This window comes from Arabidopsis thaliana, assembly GCF_000001735.4.
Source record: "Arabidopsis thaliana chromosome 1 sequence".
NCBI lineage: Eukaryota > Viridiplantae > Streptophyta > Magnoliopsida > Brassicales > Brassicaceae > Arabidopsis > Arabidopsis thaliana.
The window spans coordinates 19,777,586-19,796,367 of NC_003070.9; the positions used below are offsets into that span (position 1 = coordinate 19,777,586).

General features: G+C 35.6%; 7 protein-coding genes and 1 long non-coding RNA gene across 14 annotated transcripts; 6 read left to right on the plus strand and 2 right to left on the minus strand.

Annotated features, from left to right (window-relative positions):
* The first annotated feature begins 547 nt into the window (after window positions 1-547).
* Window positions 548-1,862, plus strand: AT1G53070 (Legume lectin family protein). The gene has a single exon (NM_104186.4). It carries the CDS (start codon window positions 786-788, stop codon window positions 1,602-1,604), a length of 819 nt encoding a protein of 272 aa, NP_175715.1. The 5' UTR covers window positions 548-785; the 3' UTR covers window positions 1,605-1,862.
* Window positions 1,863-3,702: 1,840 nt separating this feature from the next.
* AT1G53080 (Legume lectin family protein) lies at window positions 3,703-4,767 on the plus strand. Its single transcript, NM_104187.2, has one exon. The coding sequence runs from the start codon at window positions 3,783-3,785 to the stop codon at window positions 4,632-4,634; it is 852 nt and encodes a 283-aa protein (NP_175716.1). The 5' UTR covers window positions 3,703-3,782; the 3' UTR covers window positions 4,635-4,767.
* Window positions 4,768-5,599: 832 nt separating this feature from the next.
* SPA4 (SPA1-related 4) lies at window positions 5,600-9,317 on the plus strand (the record flags this gene model as incomplete). 5 transcript variants are annotated; one of them, NM_104188.4, is made up of 8 exons in its annotated part: window positions 5,600-5,985; window positions 6,099-6,783; window positions 6,871-7,028; window positions 7,125-8,022; window positions 8,108-8,254; window positions 8,360-8,671; window positions 8,763-8,822; window positions 8,917-9,317. In NM_104188.4, exons 2-8 carry the CDS (start codon window positions 6,163-6,165, stop codon window positions 9,103-9,105), a joined length of 2,385 nt encoding a protein of 794 aa, NP_175717.1. In that variant the 5' UTR covers window positions 5,600-5,985; window positions 6,099-6,162. The 5 variants fall into 5 exon arrangements, with proteins under 5 accessions (NP_175717.1, NP_001321533.1, NP_849802.1 ...); NM_001333576.1 differs by having other exon boundaries at window positions 5,600-5,881; window positions 8,917-9,312; NM_001333577.1 differs by having other exon boundaries at window positions 5,767-5,881; window positions 6,860-7,028; window positions 8,917-9,312.
* Window positions 9,315-11,565, minus strand: AT1G53100 (Core-2/I-branching beta-1,6-N-acetylglucosaminyltransferase family protein). 2 transcript variants are annotated; one of them, NM_001198279.1, is made up of 6 exons: window positions 11,348-11,444; window positions 10,337-10,991; window positions 10,184-10,259; window positions 9,990-10,105; window positions 9,448-9,901; window positions 9,315-9,373 (listed from the first exon to the last, which is right to left on the minus strand). In NM_001198279.1, exons 2-6 carry the CDS (start codon window positions 10,917-10,919, stop codon window positions 9,352-9,354), a joined length of 1,251 nt encoding a protein of 416 aa, NP_001185208.1. In that variant the 5' UTR covers window positions 10,920-10,991; window positions 11,348-11,444; the 3' UTR covers window positions 9,315-9,351. The 2 variants fall into 2 exon arrangements, with proteins under 2 accessions (NP_001185208.1, NP_175718.2); NM_104189.3 differs by having other exon boundaries at window positions 9,371-9,901; window positions 11,348-11,565.
* Window positions 9,438-9,731, plus strand: AT1G07853. The gene has a single exon (NR_139322.1). It is a non-coding gene; the product is annotated as an other RNA (long non-coding RNA).
* Window positions 11,566-12,556: 991 nt separating the features above from the next.
* AT1G53110 (proton pump-interactor) lies at window positions 12,557-15,004 on the plus strand. The gene is made up of 4 exons (NM_104190.4): window positions 12,557-13,130; window positions 13,208-13,438; window positions 13,539-13,637; window positions 13,724-15,004. Exons 1-4 carry the CDS (start codon window positions 12,849-12,851, stop codon window positions 14,429-14,431), a joined length of 1,320 nt encoding a protein of 439 aa, NP_175719.1. The 5' UTR covers window positions 12,557-12,848; the 3' UTR covers window positions 14,432-15,004.
* A 161-nt stretch (window positions 15,005-15,165) lies between these two features.
* AT1G53120 (RNA-binding S4 domain-containing protein) lies at window positions 15,166-17,193 on the plus strand. Of its 2 annotated transcripts, none has more exons than NM_104191.5 (10): window positions 15,166-15,357; window positions 15,526-15,635; window positions 15,716-15,847; window positions 15,937-16,010; window positions 16,094-16,199; window positions 16,298-16,366; window positions 16,453-16,517; window positions 16,601-16,699; window positions 16,781-16,880; window positions 16,958-17,193. In NM_104191.5, the coding sequence occupies exons 1-10, from the start codon at window positions 15,213-15,215 to the stop codon at window positions 17,018-17,020; spliced, it is 963 nt and encodes a 320-aa protein (NP_564622.1). In that variant the 5' UTR covers window positions 15,166-15,212; the 3' UTR covers window positions 17,021-17,193. The 2 variants fall into 2 exon arrangements, with proteins under 2 accessions (NP_564622.1, NP_001322401.1); NM_001333579.1 differs by having other exon boundaries at window positions 15,172-15,357; window positions 16,784-16,880.
* Window positions 17,138-17,959, minus strand: GRI (Stigma-specific Stig1 family protein). Its single transcript, NM_104192.3, has one exon. It carries the CDS (start codon window positions 17,866-17,868, stop codon window positions 17,362-17,364), a length of 507 nt encoding a protein of 168 aa, NP_175721.1. The 5' UTR covers window positions 17,869-17,959; the 3' UTR covers window positions 17,138-17,361.
* Between the last annotated feature and the right edge of the window lie 823 nt (window positions 17,960-18,782).

Below are 18,782 nucleotides of genomic sequence, written 5' to 3' on the forward strand. Positions count from 1 at the left end.
CTAAATGGTGATGATTTAAAAGTTAAATGGAGTGATTTAAAAGTAAACAAATGTTTCTTTAGTATCAAACTTTGTTAATTTTTAGGTCATAATCAAATTGAATGACATTAAAGAAAAATCTAACCATTTAATATACATATATACACATAATGGAAATTGTTAATTTGGTGATAATAAGAGAAGTTAAAAATACATGATTTGGTAACTCTATATATTTGAAAAAAATTTAAATGTGTTTGGTAAATGACTAAATGGTTTAAAGAGAATGAGGATAAAGAAAAATGTGTTTGACAAATTGATAGTTATAACAAAATAATTAAATAGTAAAAAAGCTGAGAGAAAAAATGTGGGATTGTCACATAAGCACTAAAAACTTTTAATATATAAAGGACACATAGTATATTGTTAATTAAGAAAAATTTGGTTTTGGTATAACTTAATGAAATATGATAGATTTGATCATGAATGTGGACTAACTTATATCTTTCCTAACCTATATATTAGGACAGACTAACTTATATACATATATAAGTTTATTCAATCAATACTAGTTTTAATTTCCTCCTATACACTCATAACGTTTTTGTTTTCAGCATTGTGGGCACAGAAAAAGTAGAACCATTTTGTGCACTTTCGAGAACAGCTTTTGTCATCTAATGCCATAATTCAAATTCTTTGTCTCTCTTCTCTCTCAATTATTTTAAGTCTTCTCGATCTTTTCAACACTCACATCTTTTAAAGTTCACCACTTTCACTTCCCAAATTCCCAAAAACAGAACTAAAAAATGAAGATCCAAATACTCTGTTTCACCACTCTGTTCTTAGCTATCTTCACCTCTCAAGTCACCACTGCTTACAAATTCAAATTCGATTACTTTGGTAACGGCACCGATCCAATATCATTCCATGGAGACGCTGAGTATGGTCCTGACACTGATGGCAAGAGCCGGTCCGGAGCCATCGCATTGACTCGAGACAACATTCCTTTCTCTCATGGTCGAGCCATTTTCACCACTCCAATCACTTTCAAGCCTAATGCTTCAGCTCTTTACCCTTTTAAAACCTCTTTCACTTTCTCCATTACTCCTAAAACAAACCCTAATCAAGGTCATGGCCTTGCTTTCATCGTCGTCCCAAGTAACCAAAACGACGCCGGTTCCGGTTTAGGCTATCTCAGTCTTCTGAACCGAACCAATAACGGTAATCCTAATAACCACCTCTTTGCCGTTGAGTTCGATGTCTTTCAAGACAAATCTCTTGGCGACATGAACGATAACCATGTCGGAATCGATATTAATTCGGTTGATTCGGTGGTTTCTGTGAAATCCGGTTATTGGGTTATGACAAGAAGCGGTTGGTTATTTAAGGATTTGAAGCTAAGTAGTGGAGATAGATACAAGGCTTGGATTGAGTACAACAACAATTATAAAGTAGTCTCTGTTACGATTGGTTTAGCGCATTTGAAGAAACCGAACCGGCCATTGATTGAAGCAAAATTCGATCTTTCCAAGGTCATACACGAGGTAATGTATACCGGTTTTGCTGGTTCGATGGGTCGTGGTGTCGAGCGTCACGAGATTTGGGACTGGACTTTCCAGAATTAAGAAAACAGGTTTGGTTTGGTTCGAGATCATCGGTTTTCTTTTGGTTTATGTTTCTGGTTTACCCTGGTGTGCCTTCAGCTTGTGATAATTGAAGTGAAATAATTGCTCATTTTATGTCTTACCGACAATTTGATGTATTATTGTTGTCAGATTAGTAGAAATCAAGGACGTTTCGTTCCTAATCTTTTATGTTAGTCACTTTTAAATTACATTTCTCGTTGACAAAAAAAGAAAAAATGATTTTACATTCTATCAAAATTGGCCAACATGACTAGATGAGAATCAGATTTATAGGAGAAATGTGGAGATCGTAGTTATGGGACTATCAAAATAGTCTAAAACATCTTAACATGTTTACCGGAAAAAAAGAGTCTACTACCAACTATGTTGTTTTGTGGAAGACTTTTAAAGAGGAAATGTTACATGCCAAGTGGATTATAACACTCCATGATGCGACTTGGAAAATGAGAGATCTAGGAACGAAGGAAAGGAGGACTTGATGAATTGTCGGAAAGTTGTCTCGTTTCTTTCAGATTATGTTGTAAAAGTGTGATAGAGATGAATGCTCTTTGAGATTATATATCGTGGTTGTATATACGCTCTTTCTCATATCTATTTCGTATTCTCCCTCTTTCAGTGAGATATTTTTTTAGTGTTTTTGCTTTATCCAATTGAAGAGTGTGTCCTCGTTGTCGAGGCTTGGACAGACAGCATCTCATAATTTTACCTACGACGATGTGATTTGACTACAATCATCAATCTGCTAGAATAGAATTTGACGTGTTTTTGGTGGAGGATCGTGCTAGGCAAAGGTGACCATGCGACAAGCGAAAGGAATCATTGATCTAGGACCTCCAAAGTTTTCGGCCTCATCAACAAAACAATAATCTAAAAATGGACCCTTTGCAATATAACAAAGCCTTCATGAACTCTAATTTTTTAAAATGTTTTGTCATTTCTTTGATAACTAGTCCAAAAAATACCAGAACAATCTTTTCTTGCGTTTGGACTCCTTAAATATCAAGACCGGCTCTAGTGGAAATATAATTAGTAGTAAGGATTAGATAAATTTTCTTATGAGTTATTGTGTTTATTCGACTTTAATGATAAACTAGATGAGTACCCGCACTACGTGCGGGTTTATGTATTACTATTTACAAATTGTTTTATATAATGTTTGTTCATATAACATAAAGTAAAGTTGAATGCATCGGTTTTGAAACATAAATATGATTTGTAATTGTTTTTGAAAAGTCCAACTATATTAGTTCATATGAAAAACGAATATGCTTGAGTTGTTTTTTTTTATTGTTGTTCTAGATTCTCAGTTTTTTTAAAATTTATATATCCTTGTTTTTTTTGTTATATGTTTAGATTGTGGGACGGTGAAATTTTAGAAAATTTGTTTCTTATACTAAAAATATAACATGTCTTTATTAACCATGTCTTTGCATATTAAATCTAATCATATTTAACTTGATGTTCTTGGAAAGTTTAGTTAAGTTCTTGTCATAATCTTATATCTTACATATTAGTTATAAGGATAGCTCCTCAAACATCTTTCAAAATACTTGTTTCTTAGCATAATTCTCGAAAAGCTTAGATATATTTAATCTGCATATTCATTTAGTTTCTTTCATAATAATCGTCTAATTTTTAGGCAAGGAATATGTGTAACATGTTTGGATTTTATGATCACTTTAACCACTCAAGTAGATCTCAAAATTAAAGAGGATATATTGAATTAAAAAAAATATAAAAACTGTGATGGTTCAAGTTCTGATTAATTATATCCTCTTATTTTAGTTGTTATGTTAAATTATTACTAATTATTTATTACTAATTATTTATTACTTATTTTATGAAGTTTATGTGGCAAACTCTATGTGCTAATGTGTAAAGTCGTGAGAGAGAGTTAACAATCCTTTCGATTCATAATAATTGTTTTGTTCTTTAGTTTTTTTTTTCCATCCATCTTGAATTCAGAAATCAATGGTTTATCACTAAAAAATAGTCTTTTTCGTGTGCCCAGTTGGCGCTATCATATTTGACCTCTATATATGTTTGAAAAGTCATAGTTGAAGTTCACTGGCTTTCGTCACACTATATATTACAGCACTACTTCCACTTCCATAACACCAAAAACAAAAACATACACACGTAAACAACAAACGCATAATGCAGATCCACAAACTCTGTATTTTTGTTCTGTTCATATCTTTGTTAAGCTCTAAAACCATTTCCGCCGTCAAATTCAACTTCAACCGTTTCGACGGAACAAATCTAATCTTCATCGGGTACGCCGAGCTAGGACCAGCAACCGATGGCATGAGCCGGTCCGGAGCTCTCTCCATGACCCGTGACAACATTCCATTCTCACATGGTCAAGGTCTCTACACAGATCCAATCCCATTCAAATCTTCCAACAACACATCTTCTTCTGTTTACTCTTTCAAAACATCTTTCACTTTCTCCATCACTCCTCGACGGTCAAACCCTAACCCTGGTCATGGTATCGCCTTCATCGTGGTCCCAACCGTAGCCTACGAGTACGACCAAGACTCAACCCGCGGCTTCCTCGGTCTAGTTAACCTCACAACCAATGGCAATCCTAATAACCATCTCTTTGCGGTCGAATTCGATGTTTTCCAAGACAAACGTTTTGGTGATATTAATGATAATCATGTTGGTGTTAATATTAACTCTGTTAACTCAAAGGTTTCTGAGAAAGCTGGGTATTGGATTCAGACAAGAACTAGAGGGAAGAATCAATGGTTGTTTAAGGAAGTGAAGCTTAGTAGCGGAGACAACTACAAAGCTTGGATTGAGTATAAGAACAGTAAAGTCATTGTTTGGCTTGCACCTGCGCATTTAAAGAAACCGAAGAGGCCATTGATCGAAACACAAGTTGATCTCTCGGAGGTGGTTCTTGAGACTATGTATACCGGCTTTTCCGGTTCGATGGGTCGTGGCGTCGAGCGTCACGACATTTGGAGCTGGAGTTTTGAGAACACCGCCAAAAACAATTAGTTCTGATTTTGGTCTTGTTTGGTTTGATTTATGTTTGTTACCGGTTTAACAATTATGTATTTTCTCTTGATTTTTATTCAAAAGTGGTTAAAAAGAGAGTACGTATAAAATGTCAAAATCAAATTTAAAATTACTTTGATCGATTAAACCATTAAAAAAAATCCTGAGAAGAAAACATGCACACTGTCCCGGACCATCACCGTCAATGATCTTCTTGGACATGCATCATTGATTTTGTATAAATAAAGACTCGTTAAAAGCCAAAGCACAACCACGTGGTATTGTGGTCATCGTCCTCATCAAATTGAATCAGTTTGTTCATGTCACAAGTTTCTTAACATAAGTTTTTAAAAGATATTACTAAAATTTAAAACTAAAATATTGACAAATCCACGATATATAAGGTTAAAGCTATCACAGTTTCTAGGTCGTATCATTTTCTACAAAAATCTTGCATTACATTTCAGATGGTTTGGTTTCAATAAAAAAACAGAGTTTTTTTTTTTTTTTCATTGATAAATTTGTGTATGTAATCTAATCATAGAAAAAGAAAAAACACGTGGCGTGTCCGGACGCATGTGATTTTGTAATTTACCACTTACGTTGTCGACTTGTCTCAATCCATTCCATGGAAATGGAAACTCCCCTCTGGTTATTAAATGCTCCCACCAATACATTCTCTTTCCTTTCACCAAAACCAATAATACAAACAATTTTGTTTTTCTCATTCAAGATTTTCAAAGTACAATCATTTCTTTAGGTACTTTCTCTTGTAATAAGGCTTCAAATATGTTATTCAAAAATTATTTTGGTCATTTTAAATTCCTATTATAGCCTTACAAAAATGTGTTATATTATTTGGACCACAACATAATTTAAACATTCCTCTTGAAGAAAATTGGTCACTTCAAAAAAGAACAAAATTCACTTTGACCTCATGGTTTACTTATATTTACATATATGGCCCAAAACCAAAATACGAAAAAGGTTTTAGCTTTACGTTCTTTTGATTCCTAGGTCGTCGTTTAACCACGTTGCTTGCGTGGAAAGAGAAGAGAAGTGAAGATTATCAAAAAGCGAAAAATAAAACCCTCACTGTGAAGTAAAAATCGTAGGCCCAAAATAGATTTCTCTTAGCCGAGAATTTAATTTTTATGAATCTGATTATTGCTTTTCTACGAACTCAGTTTTTGCGATGTGTGGTTCTCAAAAAAGGATCGTTTCTTCGGTGCCTCTTAGTCTCTCAAGTACTTCTTCTTCTTCTTATCTTCTTCTTCGCTTTTCTTTTATATATAGAGAGAGTTTAGTGGTCAAGAAGCTTCCTCGTGTTTGTCTCTTTATGTAATCAAAGGTTGCATTTTTATTCGAATATATTTTCTGGTTTTGGTGTTTTCTGTCAAAGGGTCTTTTAAAAATCTTAACTTTCGTTCTAAATTTCTTTACTTTATTTCGATTCTAACTTAGGGCTTTTGGGCTGGGATCATGAAATGAAGTATTGCAGAATCCAGAGGAGTTTGTTTGGTAATCAATGAAGGGTTCTTCAGAATCTAGTTCCAGAGGATTAAACAACACCTCTGGTGTTTCAGAGTTTTGTACAGATGGTTCTAAGTCTTTGTCTCACATTGATTATGTCAGAAGCTTACTTGGTTCACATAAAGAAGCTAACTTGGGAGGACTTGATGATGACTCTATTGTCAGAGCTTTGGAATGTGAGGATGTTAGCTTGCGTCAGTGGTTAGACAATCCAGACCGATCCGTTGATGCCTTTGAGTGTTTTCATGTTTTCAGACAGATTGTTGAGATTGTTAATGCAGCTCACTCTCAAGGCATTGTTGTTCATAATGTTAGGCCTTCTTGTTTCGTTATGTCTTCGTTTAACAATGTTTCGTTTATCGAATCCGCTTCTTGTTCGGATTCCGGGTCTGATGAGGATGCAACAACAAAGTCTCGAGAGATTGGTAGCTCGAGACAAGAGGAGATTCTATCAGAGAGACGAAGCAAACAACAAGAGGAAGTAAAGAAGCAACCTTTCCCTATGAAACAGATATTAGCAATGGAGATGAGTTGGTATACAAGTCATGAAGAAGATAATGGTTCTCTGTGTAATTGTGCTTCTGATATTTACCGTCTTGGTGTTCTTCTCTTTGAGGTTTGTGCGTAAGAAGATTTGATTTTTGTTCTTAACTGCTTTGTTTTCTTGAGAAAACTGATTTGATGAATGTTAGTCTTTGTGCAGCTATTCTGCCCTGTCTCCTCAAGAGAAGAGAAGTCAAGAACTATGTCTAGTTTAAGACATCGTGTTCTTCCCCCTCAGATATTACTCAATTGGCCTAAAGAAGCTTCCTTTTGCTTGTGGTTACTGCATCCTGAGCCTAGCTGTCGACCATCGATGAGGTGATGATTGATTCTCTCTTTGATGTTTTTAGTTTCAATTGGAAAAGTTTTGTCCTTTAATTAAGAGTATTGTCTCCTTTGTCTTTACTTTTGCAGTGAGTTGCTACAAAGTGAGTTTATCAACGAACCTAGAGAGAATTTGGAAGAACGTGAAGCTGCAATGGAGCTACGGGATAGAATCGAGGAACAAGAGTTATTACTCGAGTTCTTGTTTCTGATTCAACAGAGGAAACAAGAAGCTGCAGACAAATTGCAGGATACAATATCGCTTCTCTCTTCTGATATCGATCAAGTCGTAAAGCGACAGTTGGTTTTACAGCAAAAAGGGAGAGATGTCCGTTCGTTCTTAGCCTCAAGAAAACGGATTAGACAAGGAGCTGAGACCACTGCAGCAGAGGAAGAAAATGATGATAATAGCATTGATGAGGAATCTAAGCTTGATGATACTCTAGAAAGTACACTTCTTGAAAGCTCTAGATTAATGAGAAATTTGAAGAAACTGGAATCAGTCTACTTTGCAACACGATACAGACAAATCAAGGCTGCTACTGCTGCTGAAAAACCGTTGGCTAGATATTATTCGGCATTGAGTTGTAACGGTAGAAGTTCAGAAAAGAGTTCAATGAGCCAACCATCAAAAGATCCTATCAATGATTCTAGACAAGGCGGGTGGATCGATCCATTCCTCGAGGGTTTGTGCAAGTATTTGTCTTTTAGTAAGCTAAGAGTGAAAGCAGATTTGAAGCAAGGAGACTTGTTGAACTCGTCTAACCTTGTTTGCGCAATTGGGTTTGATCGTGATGGAGAGTTTTTCGCCACGGCAGGCGTCAACAAAAAGATCAAGATATTCGAATGCGAGTCGATAATAAAAGATGGCCGGGACATTCATTACCCTGTTGTGGAACTTGCTAGCCGGTCTAAGCTTAGTGGTATATGTTGGAACAGTTACATTAAGAGCCAAGTCGCATCAAGTAACTTTGAAGGCGTGGTTCAAGTAAGTTCAGAAGAAAACTCTCAACCTTATTAATCAATGAAAAGTATGAAAAAAAATCTTATAACTAAGGCTAATATTTTCATAGGTTTGGGATGTTGCAAGAAACCAGTTGGTTACAGAGATGAAGGAGCATGAGAAGCGTGTATGGTCCATCGATTATTCATCAGCAGATCCAACATTGTTAGCTAGTGGTAGTGATGATGGTTCGGTTAAGCTCTGGAGTATCAATCAGGCAAACTTCGAAACTAAACCAAAACGTATTTATGCTCGGAAATGCGAGAATAGTTCTTTTGAGGGATGTGTTTTTAACGGTTGAGTTCGTTTTCCTCTGTTTCAGGGGGTTAGTATTGGAACCATCAAGACAAAGGCAAACATATGTTGTGTTCAGTTTCCATCAGAGACGGGTCGGTCTTTAGCATTTGGCTCAGCAGATCACAAAGTTTACTACTATGATCTAAGGAACCCCAAGCTTCCTCTTTGCACAATGATTGGTCACCACAAGACCGTGAGTTATGTTAGATTTGTAGATTCATCAACACTTGTTTCTTCTTCGACGGATAACACGCTGAAGCTATGGGACTTATCAATGTCTATTTCCGGTATTAATGAAACGCCTCTTCACTCATTCATGGGACACACTAATGTTAAGGTATATTTTTTTCGAGATTCGTTTCTATTGCTTCATTTCAAGTTTGCTTTATGAGATTACAAATACATTTCTGTTCTTGCATTGTGTGTAGAACTTTGTTGGATTATCAGTCTCTGACGGGTATATAGCAACAGGCTCTGAGACTAACGAGGTATGTCTACTCTCACTTCATAAATATACAAAAGAAGAACTGTTGATCCCATTTGTCAATAAAAACCGTGAATTTCGTGTGCTTCACTGGACAGGTTTTTGTGTACCACAAGGCATTTCCAATGCCGGTTTTGTCGTACAAGTTCAAAACTATAGACCCTGTGTCGGAACTCGAAGTAGACGATGCCTCGCAGTTCATATCCTCAGTCTGCTGGCGGGGACAGTCGTCGACCTTAGTTGCTGCAAACTCCACCGGCAATATCAAGATTTTGGAGATGGTATGAACCAATATAAAGTGGCTCAGAAGCAAAATGGTAATATTCCAGGGTTTGGATTGGTATAGGAAACAATTTTTGGGAGAGAAAGTAGGAAAAGTGAAAACAATATTGTTGCTACTAAAGAATTGTGTATATAGAAAAAATATATGATATCTTTCTATTTGTTGTATAGTACTTATTGTAAACCCTAATGACACAGGTGGGCAACTTAACATACAAGTAATAATTATTTACTTCAAAAGAATTATACAATCAAGCTGTGGTGTGTATAGAACTGCAAGATTCTCTCCAAGCTGCTTGATTCTTTATACACATTGATTCTTACCTAATTTAGCCTCTGTAACTAACCTATCTACAAGCTCCTTGAGCCTCACAGCCCCTGAGCTAGGCCTGATCCTAGCCACATCTTCGACAACCGAGCACTCTGGTTTCCCACCGCACCAACCGCCTGGAGTAAAACCGTCTTCGTTTATCCGTATAAGCAGTTCCTTATCAATCTTATCCAAAACAGTATCATTTCTTCTGAACTTCCGACCAAATGCAGATCCGCTCGAAATCATCTTTCCCATGTCTCTTTGAGACAACATACGAGGATGCTGCCTCGGTGGCTTGTCCCATGCGATGTAGTGAAGATCATGGTTCACCGCGGTTTTGGAGAACTCAGGCACGTTACATATGACTGTATGGAAGTAACCTTCAGGAGAAGAAACGAAATTGGTGTAGTACATGAGTAAAGTTCTTGGTAAATTGTCCCAACCGTATATGATATACTCCACGAATGCGTGCGATAGAGCCATCCAAGCTGATCCTACACAAAACAAAAAAGTTTCAAGCTAACAAGAACAGAGTAAAATATGTTTTTAAACCAGGATTAGAAGAACAGTACTTACCGGTAAATAACTTGAAAGCAGAAGGTAAACTTCGATTAGGTCTAACCAATAAAACGTTTGATTTGTTTAACATATAGAGTCCAGGATCAATTATTAATGGCATTGCCCGCTTCTTGCTTCACCGTGAGACACAAGAAACTTTAGAACTAATGAAACACTAAAAGAATTCAGAAAATGAGAGAAAAAAAACTTACTATTTCCAGCCTAAGGAACTTGTGTGCTCGATAAAGTTAAGGTTCCGGTCCAATGTCGAAAATGTATGAATCAGATCTATAAACATAGAACAGTTTTTGATAGTCTTAACAAGGGGAATATCAAGAACACAAGGAAAAGATTGAAGCATTTACCATCTTGAGTCACGAGGGGATAATCCGAAGCACTAAGATTGATAAACCAATCCCAATCCGGGGTTCTTTTAAGAAGAATCGCACATGCGTGAAGCGTATTCGCCACCATTGTTGGTCCGGTATAAGTCACAAGATTAGCTTTAGTTATCATATATACATTTCCTGCTTTTGAATACATAGGATCGTTTGAAATGCGAGAAGCTAACTCTGATCTCTCATCAACCGGTGATTCAAGATCCAAGTGAACAATGTATTGGTTTCTTGGATGGTACAATGCTCTAAGAGTTCTCCAAAGGCTTTCAAGATCTCCTTTAGATCCTGAAACAAGGTAAGCGAAACGTGGGAGCTTGTCGTCTTCACGAGGTTGTTTTCCTACAACGTTCGAATCATTTTTGGGGAAACTTGATAAAGTTCCATTAATCGGTGGTCGAAGTGAAGACATTAAACCAATGTTGAAGGAAGTTGCAAGGAGAACAACGCAGACAAGAGATGTGATAACAAATGAAAATACATATTTCTTCTCCATGATTACATATTTACGTACCCCATTGAAGAGAATTTTGTGATCTTGAGACAAAAGCATGACACCAAAAACTGAATCAAAATCCTCAGCTCAAGCTCGAATTAGGCCACTAGCATCATCAGACACTAATTCCTATTAAACAAAATTAAGATTCAGATAAACTTTAAGTGCATTAATTTTCAGAAACAGAGAATGTTTTTGTCCTCTAAAACATCTCTGATCAGAATTTATGAGTTAATTAATCAATCAGACAACTAAACAGCTAGATTAACCTTAGACTAAGTAACTCTTCACCAAAACCACACAAAACAAACATTTATGGATTTCCAAAAGAGATTTGAACAAAAAAGAATCGTTGGAAATTGCTTTAAGGTTTGATATGATCACATAAGAAAGTAAAAAAAAAAAAAGTTACAAGAAAACGTCTCACAGAGTATTTCAATAAGCAAAATCAAATCTAGGAATTGAAGGAATAGAGAGATTGGAACCTGAGTTTTTTTTCGTCTGTATTGGTGCAAGAGAAGAAGAAGAAAGAACTTTGCTTTGGTTTGATACGTTTGGTGAAGAAACATAAGACAGTTAAAAACACTATTGTGTGAATTAGAATTATATAATAGAGAGAGAATGAATAATGAAAATGAAAATATGCCAAAAATAAAAACAAAACCTTTGTATGTTCATCAAAAGAGAAGTGGAAATTTCGTAGAGGTTATATCCAATTTGTGAAGCTACTACACGAAATCGGAAACAAATAAAAAATATCAAATATATCTTGCAATGCGAAAACGATATCATCGATTATTAAAATATCTTCACCAAAAAACAAAAACAAAAACAAACAGTTTTGTTTACATAATCTAGCGGATGATGTTTGTTTGTAGATGCACGTGTATAGCAGATTCAATCTCATAAGCTTGTTGTAAAATGTTGTAAAAAAAAATTAATATAAAAATGTATAAATGTAACATATTCCGTAGTCATTGGGTTATGCTTATGCAAATGTAACATACGCTTAAGGAAATGTGATAACAACACTTGAACTAACAACACTACCATTTTCTCTCTTTTTGTACTTTGCCAATTCCATTAAACTTTTCTATTTCTTCAGATTGTATCAAATTCTCTCTTTTTTTTCTTTTCTCTTAATACGTTGCCATAATTAAGAAGAATTCTCTATTTCTTTAGCTTGTAAAGTTGTATCAAATTTATAGAATTTTATTAATTAGTAATAAATAAAATTGGTTACTAAAATTGGATAAAATTTATAGAATTTTATTTAAAGTTACCAATTTTAGTAACCGATTGAATAATGGTTAACTTAACTAAGTAACTATGTGATAAATACAAACAACTTTAGGTGGAATTTATTGCGATTAGGAAACCAATTTTTTCTGTTTTGTTTTGAATTTGCAATAATTGTACTAGAACAAGTCATATAGTAAGGTCCGTATAGGCCACGGTTATACCTGACAAAATTAATCAATAAATCTAAATATTATTTTTGCTTATAGAACAAAAAATCTTCCAACACAAGAAAATACCAATGACCAATGGCAATTAGTAGTTTTGATTAGTTCAGATTAACACATAGAATTTGACTGTTGACCTTAAAGGACCTACCAAACCAAAGACTAGAGTCAATAAGAGTATAATAATAGTATGTTTAGAAATAAATTAATAAATAATTTTCCATACCAAAAAAAAACAAAAACTTCAAGAAGAAACAAGAAACATAAATTGAAATGTGAACGCATGAACAAGAACTCTTTAATCTTCTTTTTCCTCAGTTTCTTCTTATGGGATCAACAAAAACTTGTCTTCCCTCTTTCTTGATTTCTCAAAGATCTGTTTTTTTTCTTCTTCATATTTGTAAATTTTCATTTTTTCCGTTTAAAAATTGGATCTTTTTTCTTCAGCTAAAACCCTGAAGATTCTTGGGAAGATCTTCTTAAAGGTCTGATCTTTGGGTGTTTCTTGGAGCAGGACCAAATGAGTGCGTCGATATTACTGTGTGACGGCTTCGATGTGCGTCGAATTCTAACCGGGAAATTAAACGGTGATGAATCATCGACGGTGACCACCGAGGAAGACGACGAAGCTGTGTTTTCCGGTGAAGAGTGGTGTGGAGAGAGTTCTTACTGTTTTTACTTCGTTAAGCAATTCGCTTACGATGACCCTGAGATTAAAGCCAAGATTGATGAAGCTGATCATGAGGTTTATCATTGTAACACTGACCGGATTCACATTGCTAACAGATTGAAATCCAAAAGGGTAAGCCTTTTTTGGTTTTGTTTATTTTATTACATTTTGGAAACGTTCTGATTAGAAAGTGTGTGTTTTTGGTGTAGGCTGCGAGATTGTCTCTGGTTGCCTCAATGGAGACTTTGATGAGTATGAAAATAAATGAAGTAGAGAAGGAACAAGAAGTAGTTAGAGGGAGGATTTACAGGTTAGGTGAACGATTAAGTGAGATTAAGATGGAAATTGAGTTGTTGGATGTTCAAATGGCTTGTGTACTTAATCAAAGAGATAAAGCTGTTGAAAGGATTAAGTTCTTGAGGATGCAACGAGATAAAGGGGTGAGATTTTTCCGAATCTCCTTATATGTCAAGTTTGTTTCTTTCTTCATCAATTGGTTCTTAAAGATTGTTTATTTATAAGGTGTGTTTTGTTTTGTAGAATGCTGCATTTTACCAGAGCCGTGTTGTTATGAAGAAAGCTATAGAATTGGCTGCTTCTGGAAATGTTAGAGATCTTGAAGAGCTCGCTGATTCCGAGGTTTGTCTTGTCAGTCTATTGTGTGAGAGTATCTGAGATTCGAGCATTTGTTCATAGTTTTTCTTTGTGTCTTGTCTTTCTGATAGGTTGAGAAATTTATGTCTCGTTGGAACAATGACAAGGCTTTTAGGGATAATTACAAGAAAAGAATCTTGCCTTCAGTTAACGAGCGAAAGCTGAGGTGCGATGTGCAGATTAGGGACCTAGAAGGCAATCTAGATACTGAGAATGGAAATGAAACAGTGGTGAAAAAAGCAATAGAATACAAGAGGTTTAGTACTGAGGAGGAGAGTGATGATTTTGATATCCCGGTGTATGAGAAGCTTGGAAAGGAGGAAAAAGAGATTGATGAAGAAACGTTGAAGGAGAAGAAACGAGAAGAGCAGTTAGAGAAAGCTCGACTAGCGATGGAAAGGAAGAGGAAACTACATGAGAAAGCTGCTGCTAAAGCTGTCATAAGAGTTAAGAAGGAAGCTGAGAAGAAACGTAAGGAGCTTGATAAGAGAGCGAAGAAGAAGAAGGCTGTATGTAAATCTTCTTCTGTGGATGTAGACAGAACAACAGAGACAGTCAGCGAGGCATCAAAACCAGAAAAGGAGAAGCTATTAAATGGGAGATCAGTGTTTCCAAAACAGAGAAGTTATAATTATAGATATCACGGAAAAGGAAATGACGCTGTCCTTAAAGCCATCATAAAGCGTAGAAAAGCTTATAGGTTATGGGTTTGGACTGTTTCCTCCGCTGCAGTTGCTCTCCCACTCGCTCTCCTCGTTGTCTTCTATTACGTTCGATGAGAGGAAGAAGAAACATGAAAAGGTTTCTCTGAATTTTGGAGTGTTTAAGTGATGAGCAAACAGGTTCAAGGTTTAAAGTTAGTTTAGAAGCAAATGACGTTGGCAATAATGTCATAGTCAAGATGGAGTAGACTGAACAGTCGTGTTTGGTGTCATATATTTCAGAGTAGCAGAGACATTCACCTCCATGATGAGATATGTTTGACATTACATAGCTGATTCGGTTGAACATATGACCTGGAGAAGCTCTTGCACAAGGATCAAGTCAACTTTGGGACCTCGAACAACTCTCCATGGACGCAAATGTCTTGACCATGACTCCAAACACAGTCACTTCATAATTAATATGTTTTGATCTCTTAGTTGAGTCTTAGGAACTAAAAAGCATCCTCTTAGTCCTTGTGTAGTAGCTTCAGAATGTGTGTACATGGAAGAGAGACCTCATGAATTTCTTACTATCTTTAGATAAACACAACAACTTGTGGACTGACCATTTAGTACAGTCAAAGTCTCTTGTCTTGAAAATGTGATCGGAAAACTTTGAAACACTAATTAATTTGTTCTCGTTTTCCTTATCTGGTTCAATTATTTCTTTGAAACAACTCAGTCATGTAACAGTTCTTAACACAGAAGCTACCAACGTTTTTATTAGCCAATTTTGCTTGGATCAAACCCTCTATACCAAAGGGAGGTTTCGAGTTGTATTATATGACGAGAAACCTTCTACTGGACTTAGAGGCTTCTCCAAGCACAGGTTTCAGTTCAGAGACGAGAACAGGCTATGGCTGTCACAAGCTTGGCTCCTCCATGGGTCATCTTGAGACTAGCTTTCCGGTCAGTAGCAGCTTCTTCTTGTCTCCACACAAATCAAAAAACCCTAATCACGAATCTCTCCATTCCCACTTCGTTTCCTCTCCGACAGTCAGGTTCGTCCGAAGTTTTGATTTTGGATTCACCATCGTACTTATTCAATTGATGAAAGTTTCTCTTCATGATGATAGTTTGCAACTTTTCTTTGGGAATTTAGAGGTTAGGGCATTAACTTCATCAAAGTTTTGTTTTTTTTCTGATGAAATCTCTAATAAAAATTGCAGCTTTGAGAAGATGTTACAGTGCAGAAGCTATAAAAGGAGATGTAGATTTTCTCCTCAAAGGAGTTGGAGACCAAGCTGTTGCCAAAGAAGTCAAGCAAATTCTTGAAATGGTATATTCTCGACCTTGTTTTTCGTCATTGAGAGTCTTCCATCTTCATCATCTCAATGGGATTTGTGATTTGTTTATTAGGCAAGACGTGCATCATCAAAAAGAGAAGTTCTTCATACAGATTTTCTCACACCACCTATTGTTAAGGAATCAGTTTCACTATTGGAAAAATTTGCTGATGTTAAGATAGTTGCTCAAGGAGGTTACCCTGAGGTCTGCTCTTTCATCTTTAAAGAACAATTTCCTCTGAAAATGTTGAACTTTAAGCTGACAATTTTTGTGTGGATTCGTATATTTCTTAGGCTGAACGGTGTAGGATCTCGATTGGACATCCTGATGTCCTAACTAGTGATCCAGATATAGTTGCTGCTTTGAGGTACAGGACATGAATGGTAATGTTCTCTTCTTGAGGTTTTTGTTCTTATATGAGTCTGAGTATGTTTATGTTTGTATTTCTAGTATCACAGGGAATTTCGGGTTTCAACCTTGTTCTCACGGTGACTTCCTTGGTGCTATTCTTGGCACGGGAATTTCCAGGGAAAAACTTGGAGATATCTTAATTCAGGTATCATCTGATGTATCCTGTCTAACAAAAATTTGTCAGCTCCATTTACAAAATATTTCCTTTAACATTGTTTCTTTGGCTGTTTGACTTCACTGAAGGAAGAAAAGGGAGCCCAAGTCCTGATAGTTCCTGAACTAGTTGACTTTGTTGTTACCGCTCTTGACAAGGTTTAAACTTTTCTGGCTAGTTTGTGTAAAACCCATTAGCCAATATCTTGCCCTGCATTACTCTGACACTGTGTTGTTTTTCATAGGTTGGAAATGTTGGTGTAACTTGTAGTAAGATACCTTTGCTTGCTCTTGAATACGAACCGCCTAGGTATGAGCTCTAATTCCTAGAAACATACCTTCTTTTTGCATTGGAAGTTTTTTTGCAGTGGCTTGATTTTGTTTGTTTGTTAGGACTAATTCCTTTAAAACCGTGGAGGCCTCGTTGAGAATTGATGCAGTAGCTAGTGCTGGTTTCAAGATTTCGCGGTCAAAGCTAGTTGATTTGATTAGGTAAACAAAAAGCTTTATTTTTCCATTTGATCTTTCATTGCATTCTCATATTTGCTAAAGAAAATTCTTCTTTGTATGCAGTAGCAAGGATGTTCGGGTTAACTGGGCAACCGTTACAAAGAACGGAACCATAGTGAAGACTGGTGATGTTGTCTCCGTTAGCGGGAAAGGGAGACTCAAGGTAAGAAAGATTGTTGGAAAGTGAGTTTAGTTACTGATTAGTTTCAATAACATTAACCTTTTTGTGTTCAATCACAGATTGGAGAGATCAATGAAACGAAGAAAGGTAAATTTGCAGTTGAAATCATCAGATATCTTTAGAAAGAAGCTGTAAACAAATTATCAATCATTCTTTTTCTTCTCTTCTCATAGTTTTTTATTTTTTTTGGACTAGTTCTAATTAATCTCTATTAATGTAAAAGAACCGACGAAAAAATCTACAAAGTTATAACAATTTATTTATTTATTTCTATTAAATAATCATGTATGTGTTTACATATGTATACTCTCACTCACAAAATCATTACATTACATGCGTATGCATGAAGATTTTGTATACGTGAAATCCTTACGTATGCTAATAACAGTTTCTTCAAAAAAAACCAAAAATATAACAACTCAAAATTACGATATAACACTTTTTTCATTTTTTTCTATAAAAATCAAGCATACCCACAATACCCGTACTCGCATTTAACCCCGGACGCACATTTCCTAGTGCATTTCCCACAATGGTTAGGGTTAAAGTTAACGTAAGTGCAAACGCCACCGCAACAACGTTGCCCGAAACCGCATTTGTGACCGCATCGACCACAATTGTTCCTATCTCCTAGCACATTCCGACAATGCTTCTTGCAGCAATGCAAGAGGCTCGTCCCTTTATTCGCTTTTACGCCATTGCAAATGTTGTAACTCTCGACGTGACATCTCATTCCTTTCTTGATCTTCTTGTAGTGGGAAACTAGTAGCCTAGTTTTGGATGAAATTGTCACGTTTGAAAGTATCGAGGGAGTTTCGTCGAGAATGTAGTACTCCGGGTCATCTTCTTGGTCGACAACTTCATCGGCTAAAACCGAGTTAGACTTAGATGTTGCTATTATTAGGAAATAGAGGATCAATGAGAGAAGTGAAGTGGCTTTAATGAAAGTATTAGGGATCTTAATGACCATTTTGTTTTAAGTAAAAAGTAACCAAAGAGAGTTTGGCTTTGGAGCTGAGAAGAAGCAAGGAAAAGAAAGAGTGGGACTTAAGTGAAGATCTGTGTTCTTGCGATTGAAGAGGTATTTTAAGGCAGCAAAAACATTATTGAAACTTCGAATTTATTTTATTTTTAAAAGAAATTGTCTTTTTGCAGGCAATTGCTTAAATGAATTGACTTTTCCTCAAATCTAGGCTACCACAAGTGATTGTTGTCTAGATTACGTCATACAATTTTGTATCTGATTGGCGAAAAAGGTTTTCAATGGTATGGTAAAACAGTTCTTTGAATCTTTCGTTATGGTTAAAAGACAAATTAATTTGACAAATAGATATGAAGGATTTTAGTAATTAAGTATCATATAAAATAATAAGATCGACTGTGAAAATATTTCTGAAATACCTTACATAACTATAACATAAAAACAGAAAAGTAAACAACTTAAACTAAGTGAATGGCCTAAAAACCTAGAAAATAGCATGTCGATCTAAACATATAGGTACTATGAACAATACGGTCCATTTGCTTTTTCTCATCTACTATTAGTTTTCATATAATTTGAAAATCTTATGTTACTTTTTGTAGAGAGTATATATGGAGTTGAAGTCTATATAGTAGTCAGCAATGAGTAAAATCGTAAAGGAAAAATTCGAACATTAATAAATTTCGGTTCACAAACAAAAAAATACTTGAGTATTGTACCATTATTATCTTTACTAACGTATTTTTACTTTCTGTCACTTTAGCTTTTCTATGACTTTGTTGATTGCTACTTTTTTTTTCAGAAACATCAGCATTACCGTCAAGACACAAAACTACCAATCCATTTCCTTTGCTTCTGTTACATACGATTTATGTATAACTGTCAAGAACGTGAATGCATTT